The 24338-nt window shown below is 37.5% G+C and overlaps 1 protein-coding gene across 4 annotated transcripts in view; it reads left to right on the top strand.

The window, feature by feature from the left end:
• LRRC28 (leucine rich repeat containing 28) overlaps positions 1-24338 on the top strand; it is a 189841-nt gene that overhangs the window by 151881 nt on the left and 13622 nt on the right. For 2 of the 4 annotated variants that reach the window (XM_005221757.5, NM_001038156.2), the window contains 2 exon segments: positions 486-661; positions 2268-2427. In XM_005221757.5, the coding sequence (XP_005221814.1) occupies positions 486-661; positions 2268-2427 (336 nt within the window). 4 annotated transcript variants of the gene reach the window in all.

Genomic DNA, 24338 nt, shown 5'->3' with positions numbered 1-24338 from the left:
CACAAGTTTATGGAAGGACCGAGTAAAGTTATCTGCTGCCATTAAAAATCTGTTTGCTTTGTTGGGTGTTTTCCCCACACAAAAATTCTGTTAAACCAAAGTATTATAACTTAACAGAGTTCTCTTTGTTCCTTTTAATTTTGAAAATTTCAATAAACATAAACTTAGAAAGGGTAAGAAAATGAGGATAAATGGAGCTTACTAAGCAAATTGTCCCGACGAAGGAAATTCCTTCCAAGTTTGTCCTTACTGGCAATGCCTGGACCTCAGTGACGGTTTTAGCTGAGTTCCAAATGATGAGTCGAAATTTCTGTGCCAGATTTTATTAAGGAACCCAGGATAGCATCTGTTCACTTTGAAAAGAATTTTGGCAATTCAGCAGTGTCTTAAAATTCTAAATGTATATTTTGATTAACACATTTTTATTGGCACATATAGTCATTTCCTTTTGGCTAACGCTACTGTGAATGTGTGTCTTTCTGTAGCTGTGGTGCTCCCATTCAAGTTTCTGAGGTGAAGCTGCTTTCCTTTTCATCAGGGCAACTAACCGTTTTCCTCCCTGCTGAGGTGAAGGCCATAGGGACAGAGAAGGATCACATCCTGCCTCTGCAGGAGCTGGCCATGAGGACTCTGCATCACACCTACCATGCTTCTCTAAAAGGTACATGGGACCTCTCTTTTCTTTTTTCCCCTACTTCTTATTCAGTGAGCTTAGGGATTGTGTTTTATGCTATTTTGATGTTCACTTTCAAAATTGTGGTAAAATATACCCAACATAAAATTTACCACCTTTACGTGCTCAGTTCAGTGGCATTAAGAACATTTGCCCAGTCGTGCAATGGGACATTTTTTGTAAGAGAAAAGTTTTAGTATTTTGTCAACACTGATCCCTTCAGCAACCCCTACAGATACAGAGAAGCGTTCACTAGATATGGTGTTCAGTCAGAAGAACAGGTTACACGTTGAAACTATGTGGTTGAAGTTGAAAGAAATTGGTTTTGGGGAACACATATTTGGTAGAAGTGAGAAGACTGGCATTGGTACTTTCTTCCATAAGAAAACATGTGCAAAGATCTTACCCCTAAAGCAAAGTTGGTACTTCTTCCAACATAGCAGGCTTTTGCCATGCACCCTCCTCACATCTGAGAAATTTATATATGTAAAGGAAAATTAATTCCAGGACCCTGTGGCAGTATTACCACAGGATGCCAACTCTTGGTTTGGAAAGTCTTTAGTAGTGTATGTATGTCTTAGGTGATGTAGAGTGGACCTGAGATGCTTTAAAAAAGCACCAGGCAGCGTTAATGAGAAAATACATTTTAAGTGTTTTTAAAACTGCTAAATGCTTTGTCCTTGCTTTAAAAAAGAGAGAAGTTCGTACAAAAACATCTAACATTAACCTCCCAGGAATGTATTAAGTTGTTTTCAAAAACTGAACAGAAAACTGAAATTATTCACCTATGAACAAATTACATTTTTCAAAATGGTTATTGAAAAATCTGGACAGATACAGAAGATAGTAAGATAATTTGTATTTCCTTCCCAAAGATGATTCAGTGAATTTTAGGTGTCACCTCATCGTGACTATTTCTCTCTCTCCTGGTGTTCACTATCAGTAGCAATCCAGTGTACATTTGTGCTCAGGATTGCCCAGACCCCTAGGATATTTTGCTTTAAACATTGCTTTGGTGTGCTCAGACTACACTAAGGAAAAAACATCCTGTTTTTATTAATGACAGCTCATGGAAGGGAGACAGGGAATCGTTATTTTTCATTTTCTTTGATTTCTTTGTTTCCCCTTTTCATTCTTTTCAGTAAATGTAATTTAGCTGAAACATTCTAAATCCCCAATAGACCTAGGAGGAACTTAATGAAAGTCTGTTTCAGTCTTCAGTCGCAGACCTTTTTATATTCTCTGTCTTTTACAGAAGTTTGCAGACTGTCTCTGGATAAACCCAGCAGCCTTTTTGGTCTTTGTTCTTAAAGAATATTTGGCCTTACTCTTTCTTTGCTTCCACCTCAGGACAGCTCAGGTTGCTCTTAAAAGAATAGACTTAAGGTTTCTCTTAGTGTCTGAAGTGTAAAAAAATCTTTCATTTCCAAATAATGTTATGTTTTCATTCAGTGCCTATCAGATAACAAAACTTTTCACATGCAGTACTTTTCACTAACCGAATTTACTTGTTAACAGTGAGACGTATTATAAGAAGCCTCATTCAAGGATATCTCATTTTTTATTTGTGCATGATTTTTCTCTTGTGTTCCAGATCTGGACTTTCTGTCTCCAGTCTCGTTACCCAGAAGTCTGCTGGAGCTGCTGCACTGCCCCCTGGGGCACTGTCACCGGTGCAGCGAGCCCATGTTTACGATTGTCTACCCCAAGCTCTTCCCCTTGAGAGAGACGCCGATGGCAGGGCTGCACCAGGGGTAATCATGCCTAAGTGGGCACCCGGGCTTACACCTGGGCGAGGGGTGGGAACGTGGGGAGGGGGTGGAGGACACACGTAAAAAGTGCTGTCACGTCAGCAGCTTGAAAGGGGCCTAGAGTGCTTCCTGCCATACAACTAAATGAAACAAGTGACATTTTCAGTATGGTAAGAAAACTGGGTTTCCCTTTATTACATTTTTGGTCTTGTGAAGAATGGTTTTATTGTATATGTTATTTAGAGTAGCTCATTCTTTGGAGAAGTGTTTTCCTGCTGTTCCCCTATTCACAATAGTCTTTAGGCAACAAGGAGTGTAAGAACAAAATATTTGTTATATAATGGGTCCAGCCCAGGCCTTCTATTTAACTCACATTGCTAACTGAAAGTGTGTGGCTGAACATTGTGTGTGTGTTTCTGTTTTGAATTTCTAACACTTCCAAATGGCATTCTCTTGCCACTCTGTTTCTTGGCACAGTGCCTTGAATTTGCAAAGAATGTTAACTAAATAAAAAACTCCATGCTGGTAGTTTAAAAAAGAATACCAGACAATTAAAAATAGGACATGAAATGAAAAATCCTCCATTAGCCCTGCCTCAGCTTATAGATTTTCTAAATTTAGGATCTTCTAAGTTCGCATTTTTCAAAGTTGAAAAAAAAAGATGCTATAATACCTCACTTATCCTCAAATGTGGTATTTTGGGTTAGTACATTTTTCAGGAAAACTTGTTACCCCTATTCAGTCCCAGAAGCGTTTCCTTTATAATCATTTTTGTAGAATGAGAGCGAGCGTGGGCAGGGTACTGCACCCCTGAGAGCCTCAGAATGGAGCTGGAACAGCCTGCTGGGCAGGGCATCTGAGGATCAGCAGACGATGAAGGCAGACACCTGGCACGTAATGGGTGCTCGGCAAATGGTAGTTACCTTTCCATCTCTCTACCCACTCCTTCCCCAAACTGCATTTTTCTTTTTTCTTACCTGAATGATCCTGTTTTGCTATACTTTCAGTTCCCGTTTCAACTTTCTGCATTTTTAGTTTCCTGCTTCTTTGCCATGCCTGCCTCCAGAAGCCCTCCTCCAAACCTTGCTAATCTCCTCCTTCTGATCAGAGCTGAAAGGACGGAGTCAGGATTTGAGTGTTAACTACATGAGTAAAATTAACAAATGAAATAGGCACATCTGTAAGAAACAGTAGGGAATATATTGATCAAGTCACCGGCCATGATTCTGACTCCTTCCCTGGGAGATCTTGGGCAAATTGACATAACATTTCTGAGCTTCATCTTTTCAAGTAAAATGAACATAGTAATCCTATCTATTTAATAAGGTCGTTGTGAGGATTAAATGAGATTGTTTTATATAAAGAGCCCAGGATGGTACCTGGCATGTAATACATATTGAGTAACTGTTAACTATGATATCTTTTTGTAGCTCAAAAACTTTTAAAAATTTATTTTGTGTATATGTCTTTAGCAAATGATGTTTATATTAGTAAGATATCATTATAGGAAAATCTTAAATTCATTAAACTATAGTAAAATCCTTCTGCATTGTTGTTGCACAGCTTCCTGTAGAGAACATTTCCTTACTGACAATGTGAAAATGGAAACAGTGCAGTATGGCAAGGATGCTCTGTTAGCAGCTGATAAAATCCTAAATACCTATTTAAAAGCTAAACTTTCATTTCATCATGGGAATTAACTTGTGAAAATAAAGTAGATCCTTCAAATGAAGTCATTTTTGTGTTATCTTTACATGAAATTTGGGAAACTTATTCGATAAGTATTTGCATATTCTATTTACTGCTACTTGTTTCTCTGCTTCAACCAGTATGAATATCTTATTGCTTTATAATATAAATATAATATTGTTAGTTTAGTAAAATGAGTGTATCAAATACATAGATCTTAGGCAATGCCCTTTTGTTAATCTATGCCAGAAGTGCCTATGTTTATAGCAAAAACTGAAATACCAAGATACAAACATGGCTTTCTGTGGTGAGTTAATGCTAAGATTTGAATTTTAGAATTTGTATATTGCATTTGGTCCACTGGACTTTGCTCCTTCCCATGTTGCTATGGAGATTGTATTAAAAGCTTTGACTTTAGTTCCTAACATAGTCTTTAAAGCACTTTCTTTTATAACTGAAAACCAAATACTTGAATCTCAATAGCTTATTGCTAAAAATCAATATTTTTAATATCATAAATTCTAAAAGGTCTTGACAATATTGTTTTTAAGTTTTCTAATATATTCAGTTCAGTTTACATTGCTTGTCATAAAATAATTCAGCATATCAGCCAAAATCTAAATTAATGTGGATATTTGGCATCATTTTAAAGGAACATATTGAATATGCTTCTAAAATACCAAGTCTCATACAAGTATTAGTTCCAACCTAAGTTTAATACAGAGTCAAGTAAAAAGAAATTGCAGTATTTTGCATAAACAGTAAATACCGAAATCTTCAAATATCTATAGAGAGAATAATAGCTAGTATGTTCGTTAACTTTTGATCACAGTAAGCATAGCAAGTTTTCATTTCCCCAAATTACTGTTCATTTGTTAAAATGGAGAATGTCAACTCAGAGGATTATTTATTACTAGAACATATGTCTGGCTTTTCCCACACGTGTATGAGCCTTATAAATTTTGTATTTCCCAATAGGAAATCCAGCTACTCAGAGGTTTTGCAAGGGTATTTTATTCATTTCCTATGGATGCCTCAGCAGAATACCACAGAACTGGCTGACAAGATCTGCTGTAGATGTTGTCTCAGAGATCTGAAGGCTAGAGATGTGAAAGGATTGGTTCCTTCAGAAGGCTGTGACGGAAGGGTCTAAATCTTGTAGATAGCCATCACCTCCCTTCTCTTCACAATGTCTTCTGTGTGAGTCTGTCTTGGTGTCCAAATGTCCCTTGTTCATAAGGACACCAGTGACATTGCATTAGGGCCCTCCCTGATGACCTCATCCTAACTTAACTCATTACACCAGCAGTGACCCTGTTTCCAAATAAGGTTACTGTTTTACTCTGCTAGGGCCACCATACAAACAAACAAAATACCATAGGCTGGCTTAAACAACAGAAATTCAGTCTCACACAGAAGCTGAAGTGTGAAATCAGGGTGTATATGGTTAGGTTGTGCTGAGGGCTCTCTTCCTGGTTTGAATTTAGCCATTTTCTTGCTGTCTCGAGTGGCAGAGAATATGATCACACACATGCACAAAGTCTCTGGCGTCTCATCTCATAGGGGCACTAATCCTGTCATCAGGACCCCACCATTATGAACTCATCTAAGCCTAGTATCTCCAAAAGCCCCATATCCAAATACCATCACACTGGAGATTAGGGCTTAAACATATGAATCAGTGGCAGGATCGGGGGACACAGTTCAGTTGATAGCAGTCACCTTCTGGGGTTTTAGGGATTAGGACTTTAACATGAATTTAGGGGGATACAGTTCAACCCATAACAGTCTATCCTCCAAAAATTCATGTCCTTCTCACAGGCATAATAAATTCATTCCATCCCAACACTCCCCAAATCCTAACCCATTCCAGCATCAACTCTTGAATTCAAAACCTAACCTTAAGTATCTAAACCAAGTATGAGTAAAACTCAAGCATAACTCACCGTGGGACAGAAAGTCCTCATCTGTGAATCTGTAAAACCAGACTGGTTATCTTCTTTCAGTATATGATGGTTGGGACAAGCACAAGATAGACATTTACATTACCGAAAGGAGAAAAAGAGATCATGAGTTTCAGAAAAGTCCAAAACCTAGAAGGACAAATTCCATTAGATTTTAATACTTGAGAATAATCCTCTGGTTAGATGCTCTGTCCTTTAGACCCTCTGGTGAAGTGGCCTCACCTCCTTAGCCCTGAATGAGGGCCCTGCTCTCTAAAACCAAGGAAGTTACCTCACCCTCTAGAATTGGGGAGGTGACCCCATCCCCAAGGTTATTCTTCCCTTTACTTGACAGCTTGTTTCCTGCCTGTGGAATCCCAGAAGTCTGACAGCATTTCTTTACCCTGTTGCATGTCTGTCCCCTCCAAGCTATCAGCATTTCTGCTGAAATGGTTGACCAGATCACAAGTCTCATGCCTAATCTTTTCAAGGTTGTCTAGCTATAAATACCCTTGGTGTTTTCTCCAGAACATGCTTTCTCATTTTTTACAGATAGCCTGGCAATTTCCCAAATCTTCAAGTTTTGATTCCTTTTTGCTGAACAGCTCCCTCAATTTATCTCCCTCCTCTCACATTTTACTGTAAGCAGCAAAGAAAAACCAGGCCATGCCTTCAGGACTTTGCTTAGAAACCTCCTCAGCTAAATATAGGCGTACCTCATCTTTTTGTGCTTCATTTTATTGCATTTCACAGATAGTGTAGTTTTTACAAATTGGAGGTTTGTGTCAACCCTGCATCAAAAAAGCCTATTGGTTCCATTTCTCTAACAGCGTTTGCTCACTTCCTGTCTTTGTGTCACATTTGGTAATTCTCACTTGGAACTTTTTCATTATTTTTATACTTGTGATAGTGGGTCTGTGATCAGTGATCTTTGATGTTACTCCTACTACTCACTGAAGGCTGGGATGATGGTTAACATTTTTCAGCAATACTTTTAAATAAAGGTATACACATTGGTTTTTTAAAACATAATGGTTTTGCATACTTTTGACTACATTATAGTGTAAAAATAACTGTTATATACACTGGGAAACCAAACAATTTGTGTGACTGGCTTTATTACTCTGTTTGCTTTATTGTGGTGGTTTGGAACTGAACCTGCAATGTATCTGAGGTATGCCTGGACCCAAGATGATCACTTATAAGTTCTGTTTTCCGTCCAGCATAACACAATTCGGTTGAGTCCTCTGTGGTTTCTAACAATGATGATCTTTCTTTCATTTTACAATAACACATTCCTCATTTTTGTCTAGTACCTCGTATTTCCAGAAACATCCTCTTCATGACAATATATGTGTTGTCTAAGACAGTAGAAGCTTTTGCTATAGCGTACATTTTATAGGATTTTTCCAGGCAAGAACACTGGAGTGAGTTGCCACTTCCTCCTCTAGGGGATCTTTCCAACTCAGGGATTGAACCCATGTCTCCTACATCTCCTGCTTGGCAGGCAGATTTTTTATGACGGAGCCACCTGGGAAGCCCCTTTTCTGTAGTTTTCCTCTTTCATTTGTAAACCCTCACCTGATATTCTTTAATATCTCTATTTCTACCAATAGTCTCCACAAGGCAAAACTCTTCTAGCCTCTACTGCTTAATTTCGAAGTCACATCTAGATTTTTAAATGTTTGTTACAGCAGCTTCCCTTACCAGTAGCTGAATTTGTATTAGTTAACAGTCTCCAGAGAAACAGAACATGTATCTATATCTGTAAATAATAACTATAGGCAAAGATTGATTGCTTTTAAGGAATTGGCTCACGGGATTTGGGAGCTGGCAAGTCCAAAACCACAGGGCAGGCTGGCAGGCTGGCAATTCAGGAAAGAGTTGATGCTGCAGCCGTGAGTCTGAATTTCACAGGGCAGCAGGCTAGAAACTCAGGTAGGGTTTCTATGGAGCTGTCTTCAGGAAAAGTCCTTTTGCTTCTTTGCTCTAAAACTGATCGGATGAGGCCCACCTACACTATGGAACATTATCTGCTTTACTCAGTCTACTAATTTAAATGTCAAAAAGGGCTTCCCTGGTGGCTCAGATGGTAAAGAATCCACCTGCAATGCCTGGGTTCAATCCCTGGGTCAGGAAGATCCCTTGGAGGAGAGCAGGGCAACCCACTCCAGTATTCTTGCCTGGAGAATCCCCATGGACAGAGGAACCTGGCAGGCTACAGTCCATGGGGTCACAGAGTTGGACACGACTGAGCAACTAAGCTGCAGCTGCTGCTACATCTGAAAAATACCTTCACAGCAACATCTAGATTGGTGTTTGACCAAATAACTGGGTCAAGTCAAGTCAAGTTGACAAGAAAATTCACCACCATACACATTCAAAAGGTCTCAGTTAGATCACCAGAATGTTTTGAGACAAACTGCCCAGAATCCCAGTGTTCCTTTCCATATCACTCGATTAAATCTGGTCCATAACAGATACTAACAGTGTATGCTCTGGTGTTGGTGTGGTGACATGTGATATCTCTGCTCTTATACAGTAAATCCCTGGGGCTGGAATGAAAGAACTCATAAGCATTAGGGGGTCAGGAGACCCAGTTGGAAGTTGAGCTATGTTACTTAGTACTGTAAGATAGGTACTATTATTAGGAGAATCATGCCTTCCATATGGTTCAACTTAATATAATCCCCATGTTATGGGGGTAAGAGGGTGTGGAACTGGGTCCCAGGAAGGTTAGAACCTGGGCCAGGACCTCACAGCACAGCTGGGATTTGATCCATTTAGCAGTCTGGCTTCAAATCTGTGTTTTAGACACTATGCTGTAATTATTAAAGCTACTAGATAAATCACTACCTACAAAGAAATTTTGAAATACTAATAAAATGAAGATAAGCTCTAATATTCTGCACAAGATACTTCTGAAAAATATATGTGTGTGTGTATACATACATATGTGTGTGTGTGCACTAAGAAATCCCACAGGGTGTAAATCTAATTGTAAACTATGATCACCTTGAAAGGGAAGATTGTAGGGTTATGGAGTAGTCAGGTGGGGACTTTAATTTTCAATTCTGTATACTGTAGAATCATTTGAATATTTTCAGTAAGGATGTATTTTTATAAATATACAAAATAATAATAAAAAGTAGTGTATAGCAAAAGTGAAAAGAAAGTGAGAGTTTCTCAGTCGTGTCTGACTCCTTGCAACCCCATGAACAATACAGTCCATGGAGTTTTCCAGGCCAGAATACTGGAGTGGGTAGCTTTTCCCTTTTCCAGGGGATCTTCCCAGCCCAGGGATCGAACCCAGGTCTCCCACATTGCAGGCGGATTCTTTACCAGCTGAGCCACAAGGGAAACCTAGTATATACTAAAGGGACTTAAAAAAACCTCTTGCTTGAAACTTTATAAGGTTAAAAAAGAAAAGGAAAGATTCTGGTAGCAATTTTTAAGTTTAGTTAAAAATGTTTTTAAACAGGTTACATAGTGATACCCAATTTTTGTCAGCCATGGGTATATATATAAATACATATAAGTGTGTGTGTGTATGTGTGTATGTATATATGTGGTTTAAATTGTTTGAATATGTAGGAAAAGTCTTGATGGCTTACCAAAGTACTGGTTTTCTTTGAGTAGTGTTGAATTTTTGCAACAAACTGGTGTTGCTTTAAAAGTTAAAAATGATGTTTAATTATTAAAACATTAGCTGACCAGTGGTTTCCTTTTTACTTATTTATTTGCAGGGGAAACAAAATAAAGTTTTTTCAAGTCATACATTATCATCGAAACAAAATTAGGAAAAAGAAGTATGCAAAAGGAAGTGTATCAGATGGAAGTACTGCCACTGGAAATGACAACTCTTATAATACTATTTTAGGTTAAAGTAGAATATCTCTTAGTTGACTTCTGGATCAACTAAGGATCCAGATTCTTGATGCTTCCTATTCCTTTTTTTTAAAAATCAGGGTAAGAGCATTTAACATGAAATCTACCTTCTTAGCAAATGTTTAGGTGTACCATACAGTATTAACTGTAGGTACTGTATTATACAGCAGCTCGCTAGAACTTACTCATCCTGCATAACTGCAACTGCACCCATTGAACACACCTCCTGCTTCTCCCTCCCACACTCCCTGGTAACTCACCGTTCTGCTTCTGAGTTTGACCACTTTAGATAGCTCATGTAAGTGGAGTCATGTAGTATTTGTCCTGTAACAGGCTTATTTCCCCTACCATATTATCTTCCAGGTTCATCCATGTTGTTGCCAAGAGCAGGACTTCTTTTTTAAAGCTGACTAATATGCTAGTGTGTGTGTGTGTGTGTGTGTGTGTGTCTTAGTTGCTCAGCCATGTCCAACTCTTTGAAACCCCATAGACTGTAGCCAGGCTCCTCTGTCCATGGGGGATTCTCCAGGCAGGAATACTGGAGTGGGTTGCCATGCCCTCCTCCAGGGGATCTTCCCAACCCAGGGATTGAATCCCGGTCTCCTGCATTGCAGGCGGATTCTTTACCATTTGAGCTACCTGGGAAGCCCTCTATTGTATGTGCATTCCATATTTTCTTTATCCATTCATCAATTGATAGACATTTAGGTTGTTTCCATGTTTTGGATATTGTGAACATGGGAGTGCAGATATTTCTTTGAGACCCTGACTTTAAATCTTCTGGATATATACTCAGAAGTGGGGTTGCTGGATATGTTCATTCTATTTTTAATTTTTTGAGAAACTGTATTCCATAGCGACTGTAGCATTTTACATTCCCCCCAACATGTATAAAGATTCCAGTTTATCTCCATCCTTGCCAACACTTACTTTTTGTCTTTTTTTGCAGCCATCCTGACAGGCGTGAGGGGATGTCTCATTGTGGTTTTGATCTGCATTTCTCTGATAATTCTTGATGTTGAGAGCCTTTTCATGTACTTACTGGCCGTCTCTGTGTCTTCTTTGGAAAAATGTCTATTTTTAAATCAGATTGAGGTTTTTTTGCTATTGAGTTATAGGAGTTCCTGATATATTTTAGATCAGTCCATGATTAAATACAGGGTACAGGGTTTTCAAATGTTATCTCCATTCTGCAGGTTGCATTTTCCTTTTGCTGGATGTTTACTTTGCTGCTTGGAAGCTTTTTAGTTTGATGTAGTTCCTCTTGCCTGTTTCTTTTTTTGTGTGCCTTTGGTGTCATAGCAAAGACCAATGTCAAGGGGCTTTTCCACTGTTTTATTTTAGAGGTTTTATAGTTACAGGTCTTAATGTTTAGGTTTTTAATTCATTTTGAGTTGGTTTTTGTGTACGCTGTAGGATAAGGGTACACTTTCATTCTTCTGCATGTAGATGTCCAGTTTTCTCATGCTGTTTCTCAAAGAGACTGTCCTTTTCCCATTGTATATTGTTGGCTTCCTTGTGGAAGATCAGTGGACTGCCTATGTGTGGGTTTATTTCCAGGCTCTCTATTCTGTTCCATTGGTCTATTCATCTGTCTTTATACCAGTACCATACTGTTTTGATTACTGTAGAATATTTTGAAATCAAGAAGTATGATGCCTTCAGTTATGGGTTTTTCCTCAAGATTTGTTTAGTATTCAGATATTTTGTGGGACAATATGAATTTTAGGATTCTTTTTTCTATTTCCACTATTAAAAAGCCATCAGAGTTATTTCCAAATAGCTCAGAATAATTATTCTGTCCAGTCAGTCAGCAGACATGCTGTGAGCATCTACTGTGAGCTGGACACGGTGGTGGTGAGGATACCATGGCTTCAGCTGGCTGCTTTCAAGCTCAGATTTACAGAGCTTGGTTCTTTCAGGAGTTCTCCCTGGTCTTTTAAGCCCGAGTGATTACATGAGAGAACCATATGTCTGGGTAACTGTTGTTCCTAGGGTAGGGACCCGTTTGTTAGAGAGTGTGCAAGACTTTGTCTGTTTGGACAAGTTAATACTCCTTTTTCCCACTCATTAGTGGTTTATTTTTAAATATCTTCTGTCTAATTCTTATATGATTAAATGACATCACTTATGAAATATTACCCTTGCTTTTTGTGGGTATTACTTTACAACAATAATGCTGATATTATTTTCTTACTTATGTTTGGGTTGTTTTTTCCTTTCAGCAAAAGCCTATTTGTTGGCACCCTCTTTTTTTTTTTTTTTTAATTGACAGATACTTGCTTTACAGAATTTTGCTGTTTTCTGTCAAACCTCAACATGAATCAGTCTTAGGTATACATATATCCCCTCCCTTTTGAACCTCCCTCCCATCTCCCTCCCTATCCCTGTAGGTTGATCCAGAGCCCCTGTTTGAATTTCCTGAGCCATACAGCAAATCGCATTGGCTATCTATTTTACATACGGTAATGTAAGTTTCCATGTTACTCTTTCCATACATCTCACCGTCTCCTCCCCTCTCCTCATGTCCATAAGTCTATTCTCTATGTCTGTTTCTCCACTGCTGCCCTGTAAATAAATTCTTCAGTACCATTTTTCTAGATTCCATATATATGTGTTAGAATATGATATTTATCTTTCTCTTTCTGACTTACTTCACTCTGTAGAATAGGTTCTAGGTTCATCCACCTCATTAGAACTGACTAAAATATGTACCTTTTTATGGCTGAGTAATATTCCATTGTGTATATGTACAACAACTTCCTTATCCATTCATCTGCTAATGGACATCTAGGTTGATACAGCCACTATGGAAGATGGTATGGAGGTTCCTTAAAAAACAAGGAATAAAACCACCATATGACCCAGCAATCCCACTCCTAGGCATATACCCTGAGGAAACCAAAACTGAAAAAGACATATGTGTCCCATTGTTCATTGAAGCAGCTAAAACATGGAAGCAACCTAGATGTTGGCACCCTCTTAAGGTGACTTATGAAATTTTGCATGGGTCAAATATTCTTCAAGAGATTTAAGTAAATCGTTCTTAACTGTTTTTTTCCTCATTGTGTCACTCAGCACTTCTGTACTGACCATCTGCTGTGTGTGAAGCTCTGTGCTAAGTACTAGGGGTTCAGCTGTGATTAAACCACCTGATACTTGTTTTCCAATACATATCTCACTCCTAAAGGTCTAGGGCATGACAGCTCTAGTAGAGAAACTATATATTTAAGTCTTTGGTTCTGCACACAGAATCTTCCCATGTCATTTTTAACATAAATGTAACAAGAAATATAATATGTTATTAGATTATTCTCCTATAATCCTCTTACATGTTAATATGTTCACAGGCTTGGGATTTCATCTGATCAATTCTGTCTAATATTATTTTTCTTCTGGCTTGAATTTCTGTATGAGTCAAGGATATGTTTCTTGTTTCTAATCAGAAAGAGGTTTATAAAGAAAACACCACATTTCTTATGATTTTGTTGGGCTCCAATATGTGCAACAACATTGTTATTTTTTTCCTTAAGAATAGTGGTATTTCTGTATTTTAAAACTGAGCTGAAATGCTCTTCCTTCTGCCTTGCCTATAAATATCCTCAGAGACACTAAAGCAGCAAATGTCATGTCTGATGTTCTTTGTAGAATTTATCAGCATCTTTCTCCTAATTGGAGAGTGTACTGCATAGCTAAAAGTTCTTTCCCTGAAACTATCATGTCCCTGGTGCCACAGTGCGGTAACTTTTTTAAAGGACCTAACCAACACAAACGCATTGTCTGGCAGTAGACCTGTTGATGTACTTGTAACAACTTACGTCGTTAATGAAACAAGCAGTTAAATTACACTTTAAGATGAGCCTCCCAAAAGTAAATAAGTATACATATTATTCAGCCATTAAAAAGAATGAAATAATGCCATTTTCAGCAACATGGATGGACCTAAAGATTGTCATACTGAAGGAAGTAAATCAGAGAAAGAGGAATACCGTGCACTGTCCCTTACATATGAAATCTAAAATGAAACGATACAAATGAACTTATTTACAAAGCAGAAACAAACTCATAGACCTGGAGATGAATTCTGATTCATTCTAAGGGGAGGAATAGTTCGGCAGTTTGGGGGTGATATTTACACACTGCTATAGGGAGGCCTGGCGTGCTGCGGTTTATGGGGTCGCAAAGAGTTGGACATGACTGAGCGACTGATCTGATCTGATCTGATAGTTAAAATGAATAATCAAAATGACCTTACTGTATAGCACAGGGAACTCTGCTCAGTATTATATAGCAACCTAAATGAGAAAAGAATTTGAAAAAGAATAGATTACACACACATGTATAACTTTGCTGTATACTCGAAACCAACACAACGTTAATCAACTATACCCTGATATAAAAAGTATTTTAAAAAGTAAATAACTACACAGACTTGGAATTTCTTTAAAGCACAAATACAACACCTCCAGGTTGCCTGCCTAACCCTGTTGAGCATCATAAGGAATTAATAATGATCCAGTGGGCATTATGCTTCAGCAAGTAGCAATCCCACATATATTTATGAAATTGGATTCTTCTGCTTAGAAACTTTCAGTTCAGTTCAGTTCAGTCGCTCAGTCGTGTCCAACTCTTTGAGACTCCATGAACCACAATACACCAGGCCTCCCTGTCCATCACCAACTCCCAGAGTTCACTCAGACTCAAGTCCATCAAGTCGGTGATGCCATCCAACCATCTCAACCTCTGTCATCCCCTCTTCCTCCTGCCCTCAATCTTTCCCAGCATCAGGGTCTTTTCAAATGAGTCAGCGCTCCACATCAGGTGGCCAAAGTATTGGAGTTTCAGCTTCAACATCAGTCCCTCCAATGAACACTCAGGACTGATCTCCTTTAGGATGGACTGGTTGGATCTCCTTGCAGTCCAAGGGACTCTCAAGAGTCTTCTCCAGCACCACAGTTCAGAAGCATGAATTCTTTGGTGCACAGCTTTCTTTTTAATATGCTGTCTAGGTTGGTCATAACTTTCCTTCCAAGGAGCAAGCATCTTTTAATTTCATGGCTGCAGTCACCATTTGCAGTGATTTTGGAGCCCAGAAAAATAAAGTCAGCCACTGTTTCCACTATTTCCCCATCTATTTGCCATGACGTGATGGTACCAGATGCCCTGATCTTAGTTTTCTGAATGTTGAGCTTTAAGCCAACTTTTTCACTCTCTTCTTTCACTTTCATCAAGAGGCTTTTTAGTTCTTCTTCACTTTCTGCCTTAAGGGTGGTGTCATCTGCATATCTGAGGTTACTGATATTTCTCCCAGCAATCTTGATTCCAGCTTGTGCTTCTTCCAGCCCAGCGTTTCTCATGATGTACTCTGCATATAAGTTAAATTAGCAGGGTGACAATATACAGCCTTGATGTACTCCTTTTCCTATTTGGAACCAGTCTGTTATTCCATGTCCAGTTCTAATTGTTGCTTCCTGGCATTAGAAACTTTATTTGTAACTAAATTGTGGTATGAAGTATATCACTTCTATGAATGATTTTTTACTTAACATAATTATCTTTTTCAAAAGCAGGAAGAAATATGTTTAGAGAGCTGATCCTCAAAAATGAACTTGCCTTTTAAGATTATTTTGTGCCAAAGTTTGTTATTTATCCAGCTATCCACATTCTGATGTATCAAATTATCTGAACTAGGGTTCTAAGGAACTTTACTTTTTTTTAATTAAGGTAGTACAAAGTATCTAATAACTTAAAATTCACATAGCATGCTGCTGCTACTGCTGCATACAGAATTGTATTTATAAATCAGTTTGGAGAGAATTGACATCATTATTTCTGAATCTTTCAGTGAATGAACACAGTATGTCTCTCCATTTATTTAGGTATTCTCTTATTTCTTTTATCAGCATTTAATAATTTTAAGCACCTTTAAATGTTATAAGATTATACCCAAGTATTTCACTTTCTTCATAGGATTATAAATGATATTATATTTTAAATTTTCAATTTCCATTATTTATTGTTAGTATATGGAAAAGTGATTAATTTTTATATTTTGATCTTATGTACTTACAACCTTGTTGACCTTCCTTAAGAGTCAAGCAGTATTTTTGATAGATTCTTGGCATTTTCTGTGTAGACATGTCATTTGAAAGTAGAAATAGTTTTTATTTCTTCCCTTTCAATCTGTATGCCTGTAAAAACTTTTTCTTGCTTTATTGCAGTGGCTAGAACTTCCCATATGTACTATATTGACTAAGGTGGTGAAAATGGACATACTTTACATCACTGTAAAGTATCATGTAAGCAGTTGTTGTTCAGTCACTAAGTGGTATCTGACTCTTTGCAACCCCATGGACCATAGCACACCAAAGTGACAATATATAGCTTTGACATACTCCTCCAATTTGGAACCATCTGTTGTTCCACATCCAGTTCTAACTGTTACTTCTTGACCTGCATACAGATTTCTCAGGAGGCAGGTCAGGTGGTCTGGTATTCCCATCTCTTGAAGAATTTTCCACAGTTTGTTGTGATCCACACAGTCAAAGGCTTTAGCATAGTCAATGAAGCAGAAATAGATGTTTTTCTGGAATTCTTTTGCTTTTTCTATGATCCGGTAGATGCTGACAATTTCATCTCTGGTTCGTCTGCCTTTTCTAAATCCAGCTTGAACATCTGGGAGTTCTTGGTTCATGTACCGTTGAAGCATGGCTTGGGAGAATTTTGAGCATTACTGTGCTAACATGTGAGATGAATGCAATTGTGTGGTAGTTTGAACATTCTTTGGCATTGCCTTTCTTTGGGATTGGAGTGAAAACTGACCTTTTCCAGTCCTGTGGCCACTGTTGAGTTTTCCAAATTTGCTGGCATATTGAGTACAGCACTTTCACAGCATCATCTTTTAGGATGTGAAATAGCTCAGCTGAAATTCCATCACTTCCACTAGCTTTGTTCATAGTGATGCTTCCTAAGGCCCACTTGACTTTGCACTCCAGGATGTCTCTCTCTAGGTGAGTGATCATACTCTCGTGGTTATCTGGGTCATGAAAATCTTTTTTGTATAGTATTCTTGCCACCTCTTCTTTTTTTTTTTTTCCCCTGTTTTTATTTTTTTTAATTTAAATTTATTTATTTTAATTGGAGGCTAATTACTTTACAATATTATATTGGTTCTGCCACACATCAACATGAATCCGCCACGGGCGTACATGTGTTCCCCATCCTGAACCGCTCTCCCACCTCCCTCCCCATACCATCCCTCCGGGTCATCCCACTGCATCAGCCCCAAGCATCCTGTATCAATCCTGGACTGGCGATTCATTTCTTATATGATATTATACATGTTTCAATGCCATTCCCCCAAATCATCCCACCCTCTCCCTCTCCCACAGAGTCCAAAAGACTGTTCTATACATCTGTGTCTCTTTTGCTGTCTCGCATACAGGGTTATCGTTACCATCTTTCTAAATTCCATATATATGCATTAGTATACTGCATTGGTTTTTTTCTTTCTGGCTTACTTCATTCTGTATAATAGGCTCTAGTTTCATCCACCTCATTAGAACAGATTCAAATGTATTCTTTTTAATGGCTGAGTAATACTCCTTTGTTTATATGTACCACAGCTTTCTTCTTAGTATCTTCTGCTTCTGTTAGGTCCATACCATTTCTGTCCTTTATTGTGCCCATCTTTGCATGAAATGTTCCCTTAGTATCTCTAATTTTCTTGAAGAGATATCTGTCTTTCCCATTCTATTGTTTTCCTCTATTTCTTTGCTTGATCACTTGAAAGGCGTTTTTATCTCTCCTTGCTCTTCTTTGGAACTCTGCATTCAGATGGATATATCTTTCCTTTTCCATTTGTAAGGCCTCCTCAGATAGTCATTTTGCTTTTTTGCATTTCTTTTCTTGGGGATGGTTTTGATCACCACTTCCTGTGTAATGTTATGAACCTCCATCCACAGTTCTTCAGGCACTCTGTCCCTAGAATCTATTTGTCACTTCCACTGAATAATTGTAAAGGATTTGATTTAGATCATACCTGACCTAAATCTAGTGGTTTTCCCTTCTTTTTTCAATTTAAATCTGAACTTTGCAATAAGGAGTTCATGCTCTGAGCCATGGTCAGCCTCTGGTCTTGTTTTTGCTGACTGTATAGAGCTTCTTCATCTTCAATTGCAAAGAATATAATCAGTCTGATTTCAGTATTGACCATCTGGTGATGTCCATGTGTAGAGTCATCTCTTGTGTTGTTGGAAGAGGGTGTTTGCTATGACCAGTGCATTCTCTTGGCAAAATTGTTAGCCTTTGCCCTGCTTCATTTGGTACTCCAAGGCCAAACTTGGCTGTTACTCCAGGTATCTCTTGACTTCCTGCTTTTGCATTCCAGTCCCCTGTGATGAAAAGGATGTCTTTTTTTGGTGTTAGTTCATCAAAATGGTATCATCTGCATAGCTGAGGTTGTTGATATTTCTCCTGGCAATCTTGATTAAACAGCTTGTGAGTCATCTAGGCCCTCATTTCACATGATGTACTCTGCATAGCAGTTAAATAAGCAGGGTGACAGTATACAGCCTTGTCATTTTCTTTTCCCAATTTTGAACCAATCCATTGTTCCATGTCCAGGTTTAACTGTTGCTGCTTGATGCGCATACAGGTTTATCAGGAGACAGGTAAGGTGATCTGGTATTCCCATATCCTTAAGAATTTTCCGTAGTTCGTTGTGGTCCACACAGTCCAAAGGCTTTCACATAGTCAGTGAAGCAGATGTTTTCCTGGAATTCCCTTGAGTTTTCTATGATCCAACAGATGTTGGCAACTTGATCTCTGGTTCCTATCTTTTTTAAATCCAGCTTGTACATCTGATGTAAGCAGTAGGTTTTATCAAATATGTATCAAAATGAGGAGGATTCCTTCTCTTCCTGGTTTGCTGAGTTTTTATCATGAATGGATGTTGTATTTGGTCAAATACTTTTTGAGTCTATTGATATCATACTGATTTTTCTTTGTTAACCAGTTGGTGAATTATTGGATGACACTGATTTTCAAGTATTGAACCAGCTTTACATACCCAGAATACCTCCCACTTAATTGTGGTGTATAGTTTTTTCTGTGCATTTCTATATTTAATTTGTTAATACTTTCTGGAGAACTTTTTTATCTCTGTTTATGAGAGCTATTGGTCTCTAGTTTTCTGGTTTTGTACTTTGTCTGGTTTTAAAGTCTGAGTAATGCTGGCCACATAAAATGAGCTGGAAAGTGTTCCTCCTCTCGTATTTTTCTGAAAGAGGTAGTATAAAAATTCCTCTCAGTTCTTTAAGTGATTGACAGAATTCTCCAATGAAACCATTTGGGCCTGGAAATTTCTCTTTTTAAATTACAGATTGAATTTATTAAATAGTTATACAGTTATTTACATTGGCTATTTTATCTTGGTTGAATTTTGATAGTTTGTAGTTTTCAAGGAATTCATCTATTCTTAGTTTGCGAATTTATGTGTGAAGTTGTTCCCTTATATCTTTTTAATGGCTGCAGGATATGTACTGATTTCACCTGTTTCATTTATTATGTTAATTTGTGTCTTCTTTAAAAATCTCTGCCAGTCTTACTAGAGATGTATCAACTCTATTGACTTTCTTAATCCCAGTGAAGGTTTAATTTAACGGTTTCTCCTCTTTACTTCCTCCTACTAGACTTGGATTTATTTTGCTCTTTTTTGGGGGGATGGTGGTGGTTAGGGTAAAAACTTAGATTACTGACTTAATATGTTTCCTTTTTTCTTTTCTTTTTTTTAATTTTATTTTATTTTTAAACTTTACAATATTGTATTAGTTTTGCCAAATATTGAAATGAATCCGCCACAGGTATACCTGTGTTCCCCATCCTGAACCCTCCTCCCTCCTCCCTTTTTAAAGCTATTAATTTCTCTCTCAGCACGGCTATACAGTGTCTCAAAATTTTTGGAATGTTTTATTTCCATTGTTGTGTAAATTTTTATATCCTTTGGGACTGCCTATTTAACCAGTGGAAAAGACCTATACATTTGCAGATTTTCCTGTTCTGTTATTGATACCTAGTTTGAGTCCATAGTGGACACAGAACATGCTCTGTGATTTTTACTTGCTCTAGACAAATTGTTCTTCATTCTCTAACTTCCAGGGAAGCTAATATTATTGCTATTAGAGCTTTCCTCTTTTCTAACATTTGTATTTGTGCTATAAATTTCCCTTTTGTACTTCTTTTGCCTCATACCAAAATTGTTTGATCAGTTATATTACATTTTCATCAGTTCAAAATATTTTAATTTCTGTGCAGCTTGAGAAGAATGTGTGTTTTTCTGTTGTTGGGTAGAGTATCTATAAATGTCAATTAAGTCAAATTGATTGATGTTATTGAGTTCAACTATATCCTTTCTGATTTTCTGCTTTCTTGATCTTTCAGTTACTTAAAGAGGGATGCTGAAGTCTCCAACTCTAATAGTGGATTTGTCTGTTTCTTCTTAAAGCTGTGTTAATTTTTGCCTTGTAGGTTTTGATGCTCTGTTTTTAGCTTCATGCACCTTACACATTTTTATCTCTTCTTAGAGAATTGATCCCTTTATTACTATGTAATGTTCCTCTTTATTTCTGATAGTCTTCCCTGTCCTGAAGTCTGCTTTATCTGTAACAAAGTAGCTGTTACATCTATCTTTTGGTTAGTGTTAACAGTGACTACCTTTACTGTCCCCTTTCTCTTAACCAATCTATACATTTATGTTTAAAGTGAGTTTCTTGTACACAGCATAGTTGGGTCTTGTATTTCCATCCACTCAAATAGTTTGTCTTTTCAGTGGTATGTTTAAATCATTCACATATAAAGTAGTTATTGATTTAGTTGGATTGTTATTGTGTTTATAACTATTTCCTATTGTCTATATTTGTTCCTTTTTTCCCCATTCTTTTTGCCTTTTCTGTTTTTAATTGAGCTTTTTATATGGTTCTATTTTATCTCCTCTCATAGCTTGTCAATTATACTTCTTTTCTAAAAATTTGTAATAGTTTCCTTATTGTTTTCAATGAACATTTTAAACTAATCAAACTCCACCTTCAAATGATACACTGCACTGCTCCACTTGTAGTGCAAGTACTTTTTAACAGAATATTCCTAATTCCTCCCATGACAATGCTCTCATTCATTTCACTATTCATCTGTTGTAATTATACGGTACATTGTTACCCTTATTTCTTGAAACAAATTAATTTTTAGATTAATTGAAAATTACAAGTATAAAAAATTTTATTTACCTTTATTCCTTCTCCAGAAACCTTCCTATTTATTTATTCTGCAGTAAGTTATTTTTATTTTATTCTTTTATATATATTTACATATATATACATATATGCACATACATATATTTATCTATTTGGCTGCTCTGGGACTTAGTTTCAGCACACAGGATCTCTGGCTGCAGCATGTGGGATCTAGTTCCCTAACCAGGATCCAACCCTGGCCCCCTGCGTTGGGAGTACAGAGACTTAGCCACTGGACCACCAGGGAAGTCTATCTTTATTTTTAAAAATTTTATTGACATATAGTCGATTTACAATATTATGTTAATTTGAAATACACAACACAGTGATTCAGTATTTTTATAGATTATACTCCATTTAAAGTTATTACAAATATTGACTGTATTCCCTACGCTATATAATATGTTCTTGTAGTTTATTTACTTTATACATAGTAGTTTATGCCTCTTAATCCACTATTTTACCCCTCCCTTTTTCCCTCTCACTGGTAACCACCAGTTTTATCTCTATGAATCTGTTTCTGTTTTGTTATATATTCTTTGTTTTATTCTTTAGATTCCACATATAAGTGATAACACACAGTATTTTTCATTCTCTGGGTGGCTTATTTCACTTAACATAAGACTCTCCAGGTCCATTCGTGTTGCTGCAAATGGCAGGATTTCATTATTTTCTTTATGGCTGATTTATATTTCATTGTGTATGTGTCTATATATATATATGTGCATATGTATATATATCCATTCATCTGTTGATAGACACTTAGCTTCCATATCTTCACTATTATAAATAATTCTGTTATGAACATTGGCGTGTGTGTATCTTCTTGAATTGTTTTCTTCCGTTGTATACCCAGGAGTGTAATTGCTGAATCTTATGGTAGGTCAGTTTTAGTTTTCTGAGGAACCTTCATACTGTTTTCCATAGTGGCTCTACTAATTTACATTCCAACTGGAAGTGTGCTAGGGCTCCCTTTACTCCACATCCTTGCCAAAATTTGTTATTTGTAAACCTTTTGATAATAGCCATTCTGAAAACTGTGAAGTGATCTCTCACTGTGGTTTTGATTTGTAGTGCTCTGATGATTAGCAATGTTGAATATCTTTTCATGTGCCCATTAACCACCTGTATGTTTTCTTTGGAAAACTGTCTGTTCATGTTTTCTACCCATTTTTTAATCAGGTTACTTAGTTTTTGTTTTGCTTTTGGTTTTATTTTTTTGATATTGAATTGTATGAGCTGTTTATATATTGGGGGTTATTGATGTTTAGTCCCTAAGTTATGTCTGACTCTTTGCAACTCCATGGACTATAGCCCTGCAGTCTCCTCTGTCCAGGGAATTTCCCAAGCAAGAATATTGGAGTGGTCAGGGGATCTTCCAGATCCAGAAATTGAACCTGTGTCTCATGCATTGGCAGGTGGATTCTTTACCACTGAGCCACCAGGGAAGCCCATATTTAGGGTGTTAACCCCTATTGGTAATACCATTTGTGAATATTTTCTCCTGTTCAGTGGGTTGTCTTTTCATTATGTTGATAGTTTCATTTGCTATACAAAAACTTTTAAGGTTAAGTAGGTCCCATTTGTTTGTTTTTGCTTTTGGTTCCTTTACCACCAGACCTGCCTCCTGAGAAATCTGTAGGCAGACCAAGAAGCAACAGTTAGAACTAGAAATAGAACAACAGACTGGTTCCAAATCAGGAAACGAGTACGTCAAGGATGTATATTGTCACCCTGCTTACTTAACTTACATGCAGAGTACATCATGAGAAATGCTGGACTGGATGAAGCACAAGCTGGAATCAAGATTGCCAGGAGAAATATCAATAACCTCAGATATGCAGATGACACAACCTCTAGGACAGAAAGTGAAGAAGAACTAAAGAGCCTCTTGATAAAAGAGGAGAGTGAAAAAGTTGACTTAAAACTCAACATTCAGAAAATCAAGATCATGGCATCTGGTCCCATCACTTCATGGCAAATAGATGGAAAGCAGTGGAAACAGTGACAGACTTTATTTTTCTGGGCTCCAAAATCACTGCAAATGGTGACTGCAGCCATGAAATTAAAAGACACTTGCTCCTCGGAAGAAAAGTTATGACCAACCTAGACAGCAAATTAAAAAGCAGAGACATTACTTTGCCAACAAAGGTCCATCTAGTCAAAGCTATGGTGTTTCTAGTAGTCAGGTATGGCTGTGAGAATTGGACTATAAAGAAAGCTGAGTGCCGAAGAATTAATGCTTTTGAATCATGGTGTTGGAGAAGACTCTTGAGAGTCCCTTGGACTGCAAGGAGATCCAATCAGTCCATCCTGAGGGAAATCAGTCCTTAATATTCATTGGAAGGACTGATGCTGAAGCTGAAACTCCAGTATGTTGCCCACCTGATGTGAAGAACTGACTTATTGGAAAAGACCCTGATGCTGCCAAAATTAAAGGCAGGAGGAGAAGAGGATGACGGAGGATGAAATGGTTGGATGGCATCACCAACTCAATGGACATGAGTTTGAGTAAGCTCCAGAAGTTGGCGATGAACAGGGAAGCCTGGCATGCTGCAGTCCATGAGGTCGCAAAGAGTCAGGTACGACTGTGACTGAACTGAACTTGAAGATATAAAGGTAGGAAAATTATAGCAACAAGACAAAGCAGGAATGGAAATATTGTTATTGAACAAACTAAGATTCAAGTCAGAAAGTATTAAATGAATGAGAAAGAACATAAACTCAAAAGCTTTTGCATGGCAAAGGAAGCAATAAACAAAATGAAGGACAACCCACAGATTGGGAGAAAATATTTGCAAATGATGTGACCGACAAGGGATTAGTCTCCAAAATTTACAAATAACTCATGATGCTTAACAGCATTAAAGCAAACAATCCAATCAAAAAATGGGCAGAAGAACTAAATAAACCTTTCTCCAGGGAATACATACAGGTGGCTAAGAGGCACATGAGAAGATATTCAACATCACTGATTATCAGAGGAATGCAAATAAAAACTTCAATGACTTATCACCTCGAACCAGTCAGAATGACTATCATTGAAAATCCACAAACAATAAATGCTGAAGACAGTGTGGAGAGAAGGGAACCCTCTTCACTGTTG

Source organism: Bos taurus, chromosome 21, assembly GCF_002263795.3.
Source record: "Bos taurus isolate L1 Dominette 01449 registration number 42190680 breed Hereford chromosome 21, ARS-UCD2.0, whole genome shotgun sequence".
NCBI classification, from domain to species: domain Eukaryota; kingdom Metazoa; phylum Chordata; class Mammalia; order Artiodactyla; family Bovidae; genus Bos; species Bos taurus.
Note: the sequence above shows the minus strand (reverse complement) of the source record. Positions and strands in the feature narration are given on the sequence as shown.